Source organism: Triticum urartu, chromosome 3 (genome assembly GCF_003073215.2).
Source record: "Triticum urartu cultivar G1812 chromosome 3, Tu2.1, whole genome shotgun sequence".
Taxonomy (NCBI): Eukaryota; Viridiplantae; Streptophyta; class Magnoliopsida; order Poales; family Poaceae; genus Triticum; species Triticum urartu.
Genome location: NC_053024.1, coordinates 18,669,584 through 18,677,483, shown reverse-complemented (window position 1 = coordinate 18,677,483; position 7,900 = coordinate 18,669,584). Strand labels below are relative to the sequence as shown.

Here is a 7,900-nt window from a genome sequence, read left to right as displayed (position 1 = left end):
TTTTGTATCCACAAAACTCATGTCACCCACTCACAATCTACCTTGGTTGATGAGATTTTCGATTTGAGCCCTCTAAACCGGAGAGGTGTGAGTAAATATTACAATCAAAGAATATAATTATTATTAAATAATATAGCCCAAAATTAAATTAAATTTATTCGACCATGGTTTTGGCCAACACTGCCCCTAGAGTATAGATATTTATTAGATATGGATTTATTTTGAGATAATGAAGATAATAAAAGTGGTGCGAACACATGATATGCAATATATTAATAAACTTAGTAGCATAAATTAGTTTGTCAAAGGATGGGAAATTCCAGGTTAATTGACTCAAAGATTTTTCACGCAAACTAAATTGTAGGGGGGGAGGGGACTAAGATGGAACTTCTGATGCAAACTACACGTTAAAATTCTACAGAAATGTATTTGAGATAATAGAATCTTGTAACAAAAATTATATTCTATAATGTTTAAAAGCATTCAATTTTTAAGTTTAATATCAAAATGTATTAGTTGATTTATTATGGTTATACAATGAGCTAAATACAAGTAAAATAGTTTAGTACACGTAAGTGAAATTTTCTACCCCCTTGGCAGATCCTTGAAAGCGTTATTGAGTTGTGCCCTTGTCAGCAAAGAAAAATAATAACTGCAATCTAAGATATAAATAACAAGGAGAAAACGAAAAAAAATCATGGTGTTTTTGTGGAATGAGAAGATCCAACTTACTTTCTACCTTGACATGCACCATATAATACTTGCTTAAGTATGTCATCCCTGACACTCTAAATGTGCCTTTTGTTAAATTTGTTAATGTTCTTCATGTCTACACGACTAACTCTGTGATCCCAAAGTCAAACTAAAGATTTTGATTGTCTTTGTAGTATTTGAAAAGATGATATCTCTTTGAGGTGTGGCATGAGGATAAAATGGAGATGGTGGTCTTGGTTGCAAAATGAATCTTCTACACAAGCTGAGGTCTTAATACTCCAATGGATTGTTATTCAGAAAAGGGTAGCCTTATCGCACTTGGGAGAAGTCGATTGAGGAAAATCTCTTTTGTTTAGAATCTTTGGTAACACGAGTATAATTTAGATAAGGTCTACTTGAAGAGTTGAGGAAATGATGGACATACATGGGCCGAGCCCATAACTCCTGCTCATAGGAAATTACAAAAATCGATGCCAAGCATGGGCTTAAAATTAGTTTTGAGAAGATAAAAATATATCGAAAGTATGTTAAGAATTCCGGGCTCAAGATATAGCGCATCCCGAAAGTGTGGGGTTGCTACATTTGCCTTGGAGACCCCACTTGGATGTCATAACAGCTCTTGCACCTATATCATTCATTGTACATTTTATTCCTTTGCTTCCATTATTCCCTCTTGGATGTCGTAACAGCTCTTGCACCTATGACCCCCTCCTTTGCAAATACATCGTTCAACTCAAAACTAAATGTGCACAAGGTAGGAGTGTCAAGAAGTATAGCATACTCATAGGTATCAACTGGATGAGATGTTTTAGTTTTTATTACTTCGATTGAAACGTGTTTCTACGACAAGGCACTAGTTGATTGTGTTGAAGTTCTTGTCAACATCATGCTCAAAGAAACAACTGAGTTGCCTCATAAACAAGGGAAAATAAACAAGCTAGGAAATGCCCCAGCTAGGTGTATTCCATGGCCACGCCAAAATGTACGATGCATAACACTTTACTAACTCATTTACTCTTTTCTTGTATATACGACTATTCTGAACTCATTTTTTCTTCCTGCGGATTATGCAAACAGATGGTAACACCCTGGTGCACTCTAAGGTACCATCATAACTCTTATTCGGTGGTTTGTTCTTATCTACAAAATTTAACCTTGTGTAACTATATAGGATTTTTATTTTTACCCAATTGTAGTTGTCTAGTGTTTGTAGTCAAATGTCATTCAACAACAACGAGAATGTAGATCCCAACTAAACAACAATTGGAACTCAAGTGACCAAGCATCAGGCTGGTTGCAGTACTTTAGAAGGTGCACTAAGGAATACAATGAAGAGAAAGAGAGTTTCTGAGACAACAAGCATGAGAAAAGCTACTAAAGAAATCTTTGCTATAACCAGAAACAACATGCTTATGAATTCAGGCAGGGAAACTTGAAAGATGTGTTGTACATGCCTTTTCCAGTAGCTAATTAGAGTAGGAGGTTTCTCCTGCTTACATCTGGCATGCCTGGTGAAGAATCACTAAATAGGATCTTTCCTAGTCCTTTCTTGCATGCATGTCTCTGTAACCTGTAACAGTGCTGAGAACATCCTTTGCTCTTTTAGAAGCATAAAAATGCTGGTACACCACTGAAGGTATCAGTAGAAGGAATAAATAAAAAAGTCCACAGTGGAAGAGAAGGACCAGGCTCAAGACGCACGTACTCACGGTAGTTCCATCTCCTCTAATCGCTTCGTTTTCGATCTGCTAGTTCTTGCGATCCGAAACACCTACTCATTGCAGCCGACTGCCTAGTAGATCGGCTACCATCGAGAAGGGAAGGCGACAGGGAAGCGCTGCCGCACTGATTCACAGGTGCATTGGCCGGCCGCTCGGATGAGGAAAAAAGGTTAGTTTATTTCAGGATTAGATTAGTTTGTGTCTTAGAGATGTAGAACGATAGACATTAAAAACTAATTAGGATTTTCTAGATTGTCTAATTGTGTTTGTGTAGACTTGGAGAGGAAGATAGCTCAATCAATTCATGAAATTTCCAAGCCAGTTGGTTCATGGCTTCATGCTCTCAGCTATGTGAACATGATGTCTTCTATGCTCGATGGTATGACCTCTCTCATCAACTTCAACTTCAAATCTCTAAAACAAATTGTCTAACATTAATGATCCTTGGTTGATGCACATGAAAATTGGATTAGAATCAATATAGGTACTACAGTGTACCTAATTTTGCTATATTAAATTAAAAAAACGGATCTGCCTTGTCAAAGATGGACAATTTGGTAGTCTTCTTCTAGTATTTACATCAATGAAAACATGATTTTAGTGTAGGCCTTTGTCACGGTCTAAATGTTTTATGCCTGGATCGATGCTCATTAGTCCCCCCCCCCCCCCCCCCCCCCCCCCCGCCCCCTATATCAAATTTCTGGCTCTGTCCCTGTGTGTGTCTGTTTATGATTGATTGCATCAAGCTGGAACACTTCTTCATATTGTTGTCACAACAGTAGGCAGTGTACCTGTGTGTTTCTGATTGATACTTTGATCTCATTTCTGGATTTGTGAAGATGTTCTGATGGTGATGTTTTACATTATTCGCGTGCACGATGATACTTCTAGCCGATGCAAGCCGCTCAATCTTGTTTTACTGTTGTATGTGTGTTTGTACAGAGCTAGCTGCAAATTATTGACCTTTATGTAATAGTGGTTTTTAATCATATGCTTATATGCATGTGCAAAGTTTGTGGCATTCTTATGTGCCTCGGAAACATTTTGGAGGCAATACAAAAGATGTCATATAATGGTTTAGAGGCAATCATAAGAAATGCCACAAAAATGTTTCGAAGGGAGTATGAAAGATGCCAGGCACTATTTTAGAGGCAGCATGAGAAATGCTACAAATAGTCGTTGGCGTTCTGAAAAATGCCTTAAATTGAGCTTGTTGACGTTTTAAAAAATGCCAGTGCGTTGATCTTTTTAAGCGTTCAGGAAAAATGCCTCAAATTGAACTTACCGGCGTTTCAAAAATGTCTTTGTGTTGATCTTTTGATGTGTTCTGGAAAAATGCCTTGAAAGACCTTTCCCTTCGTGACCATCTCTAGCGTATCTCGAAAATGCCTTCTTTTCTCTATGCTGGCATTATATGGGTCTTTTGAGAAATTTTAAAGTGCCTGCTATTGACGTACGCATGTGATTGTTGCTTTGCAGGATTTATAAGTCCTCTTTCGATTATTTAAGAGAAGACTTTGACTATCACTTACTATATTAATATGTAATTTATCCACACTTTAAAAAGTGATCTACTCATGTAATACGTATTAGAAAGATGAATCTACTTGTATTTCACTTACTTTAGTCTCAACCAATCAAATTACCTTGTATATTTCAACTGAGAAAATAATTCATCAAACTATGTTATATCTAGCCCCCTCAATAAAAAAAATACTCCCTCCGTCCATATAATTAAGAGCGTTTTCGATACTTTGAAAAGGGCGTAGCTAGGTCTCAGTCAAGTGACATAGCATGCACGAGAGAAAAAGAAAAAAAATCACGGATCTTAATGTAAAATCTCACAGATATAGCATCGACTGAGATTTAGCAAGATTGTTTCGAAGATGCTCTTATAGTATGGGAGGGAGGGAGTATTACTTGTAATTGGATCGACAGCTCACAGATGCATGCCCGGCGAGATTCAAGAATCTCTTGTCTAAAAACAGACACGTGCTCAGATAATCCCATGTTCACAACCGAGAACCGAATCAGTGGAACCATATATAATTGTTGAGAGCCTATCTCAAACTTTTTACTTCAAGGCAAAATATATAATTACCGTGAATCCAGTAACTACTCAGAACCATAGTATATAGTCCTATAAGAACAAGAACAAGATGAATCTGTACAAATCGAGACATTATTGTGCGCCGGCAAGTCAAAACATGGCTCTTGCCGTACCGTGGTCTCTAGGTTCTGTCTAGCTATTTTGAACTATCGTATCGATCCTACCTGTTGTGGAGGGCGTCGGGGCAGCTCGGGACCGGCCGCTTGTCATCGGCGAACCCCACGGCGGCAGGCGTCGACGACGGCGAGCTCGCCGCAGCAACCACTTCCGGTACCGGCCGTGAGCCGACGTCGTACGCCACGGATTCCGCTGCTCCCAGACGGCGGGCCGGCGCCGCAGCGGCTAGAAGAAGAACGTCGCTGCCGCCTACCAGGTAGACGATGACGACGAGCACGAGCAGCCGGTGGTGGTTGCAGCGTGGGAGTGGCGCCGCCCGGGCAGGGGCTCCTCTCCCTTCTCTCCGGCTGCCACACGAAGGCTGCGCCGGTTGCATCGACGGATGGCCGGAGCCTGGAGAGGGGTGGTCGTGGGAGAAGCGGGCGAGGAGAAAGCGTGGGTCTTCTTGGTTTGGTTGTGTGGTTGATTGACGGAGCAGAGCGGGTTAAGTTAGCCGTCCCGTGTTTCCGCGCCGGAACAAATAGTGGGCGTGGGAGGCGGAAGCCATAGCGGGAATCAAGGAGCCCTGCCTCTCTGAAAGTTGAACAAGGCTCGATCGGGTCTCCACTCACTCAGACGCGTCAAACAGAAGATACTCCACTGAATAGTGAGTGGACCTAGGGTTAGACGGGCCCTGAACATCTAGTCATGCCAGTGAGTGGAAAACAGCGACTCTTTTTCCACTGGATCGAGGTAGAAGAATCTATCTACGACAAGCCATGAAGAAACACATCGCTACCGCTTGTTAATTACTCGGGAAATTACTCTCTGACAGTAGTATCACCTATGACTAGTCAAGCGCAGTTAAGTAATCACCGCCGTGGCACGGATCTACTAGTACGGAGTAGCGTGTATGTGCATGCATGGCGCGGTACACGGCGCCGCGTCCGGGGCTGACGCTCGCGTACGGCCTCCGCGCAAGCCGGGGGTCTGCCCGTGCTTCGTACGCCTCCGTGATTTCCTGCGATCACCCACCGGCGAGCTGGCTGTCGCGTACCCTCTCAAGAAGCGCCGCCCAGCACGCTAGCCTGGCCAGATGGGTTTGCGTCGACGCCAAGTCCAAGGTGTTTCTTCAGCAGGTGGAAGTGGTACTGCTGACCGACCAATGATCTGCGTTACAGGTCGTGTTTCTTGGCTCTTCCCCTGGTTGCACATCCGTTACAGGTTGGGTGTCTTGGCTCTTCCCCCGGCTGCACATCCATTTTATATAGGTCTGTCTAACGCTTGGATCCTAGCGTAACGTCCTTTCTTTTCGTTTGTGTCTTGTCTCTGCCACCACATAACACTCAGTTGCTTTGCTTGCAGCATGCCCCAACACGTCGCAACAACTTGTGCCACATGCGCACACGCACCTTGATAGGGGAGGGGGTGGGGTGTGTGCACATCCATGGAGTTGATGTGTGATTGGTCGTGCAATGTCGTTATACTCATGGTAGATCGGTAGACACGCGACTACGACGTTTCAAGTCAGATTGTCACACAACTGCCTACCAGCTAGTACTTCTCTCAAGCAAGGGAACGGTAGAGACGGCTTCAATGAAGGGTGGACTCCGGTAAAAACATAAGATCTATTATCCAGCTATGTCAACCCGCGTCTACGTCGTGTCTTTGATGAAAATGGTGGCTCGAATCTTAGTTGTGGGGATAAGAATTTCCGAGATCAACCTTTGGGTTGGACTCGTCATCATGGACGCACACACGCGATTCCTAATTTGTGTGAAACTCTCTTTGCGTATATTGAATCACTGCCAGGATTTTTGATTCCTTAGACTAAGTTATGAAAACACTATTTTCAGAAAAAATAAATAAATTTATAAAGGCAAACTTTTTTTTGGAAAGCTCACTTAAAAAAACAGGAACAATGTTAAAAAATGAGATCTTTTTTGAAAAAATGCGAGCACTTTTTGAAACAGCAACAAATTTGAAAAAGGAAAACATTGTTTTCAAAACATGAACATTTTATCAAATTCCCGCAAATTTTTAAAATTTGATAAAAAATATGAAAACATTCTATTTTATTAATTTTGAAAAATATTTGAAAAGGACAATTTTTTAAAAAATATGAATGTCTTTTGAAATTGTGAACACTTTTTTGAAATTTCTGAATGTTTTTTGAAACACGAACATTTCTTGACACCGTGAACAAATTTTGAAAACGCTATTTTTTGAAATTCCTGAACATTTTTTTAAATGAACAAAGACATCCGAACCATTTTTGAAAATCGGAAATATTTTTTCAAATTCCAGAACAATTTATTTAAAACGCGAACATTTGTTTAATACATGGTCAATCTTTGAAAGCCGGCCAGTTTTTAAAAAATCGAACGGTTTTTAAAAGCGCAAAGTTTTTTAAGTTTCCGAATAATTTTCGAAACATGAACTCTTAAAAAAAGAAATGAAACTTGAAAAATTAAAAAGAAAAGAGAAAAGAGAAAAGGGAAAAGAAAAAGAAGAATTAAAAGAAAAACAAAGAAAAGAGAAAAGGAGGAAAAAGTCAAAAAGAAATAGAAAAACCGGTTAAAAAACAGGCTGGGAAACTCTAGAAGGTTTCCAAATCAGGAAATGCTAGAACATGTTAATGGGCCGGCACAGGTTACCGCTCGATCGCGAGCTCTGTGCGAAACATAGACTGTTCGATACAGAATGCGTCGAATAGGATATTCATCAGTAAAGTTACTAAGCTCCCTTAAAATGGAGCGCTCTGGTTGCATTGTGGTTGGGGCGACAGGTGGGCCTCGTTTGTCAGTGGGAGGTACAAGTTGGCAAGGCGGTTGGGCCCAATCGATAGTAAAGCCTGTTGTACGTTCACGTCTTCCTGGGCTGGGGGGCTTCGGGTGTTTGTTTGGGACCGGTGGGGATTAGGTTTGTTCTGGGTGCATGGCTTAGCGAGGCGGCGCCGCTCCTCTGGTCTCTGGTGTTCTTCCTCAAAAATATTGGAGTTCTCTGCTACTGGTGTGGGAGTACTCGCCTAGGGTTCGCGATTTTGTAGGCGAGGGGAGCGGCTCCTTGGGCTAGTGTCTTGCCACCGCGTTGCGTGATACTAACTATGATACTACCATTACGACCAGCCTGAAGCATGTGGAGAGAGAAGTCCATGCTCGCAGCAAGTTTCTTTTGCACCTTGACAACATGATTCAAGGTCATTCTGGAGCTATTGAGGTGAGGACACTGACAACAACTGGTATTTTTTTTGTTGTAT

The 7,900-nt window shown here is 41.5% G+C and overlaps 1 protein-coding gene across 1 annotated transcript; it reads right to left on the bottom strand.

Annotated features, from left to right (window-relative positions):
• Positions 1 to 4,481: 4,481 nt before the first annotated feature.
• Positions 4,482 to 5,231, bottom strand: LOC125547709. Its single transcript, XM_048711511.1, has one exon. It carries the CDS (start codon positions 5,036 to 5,038, stop codon positions 4,706 to 4,708), a length of 333 nt encoding a protein of 110 aa, XP_048567468.1. The 5' UTR covers positions 5,039 to 5,231; the 3' UTR covers positions 4,482 to 4,705.
• Between the last annotated feature and the right edge of the window lie 2,669 nt (positions 5,232 to 7,900).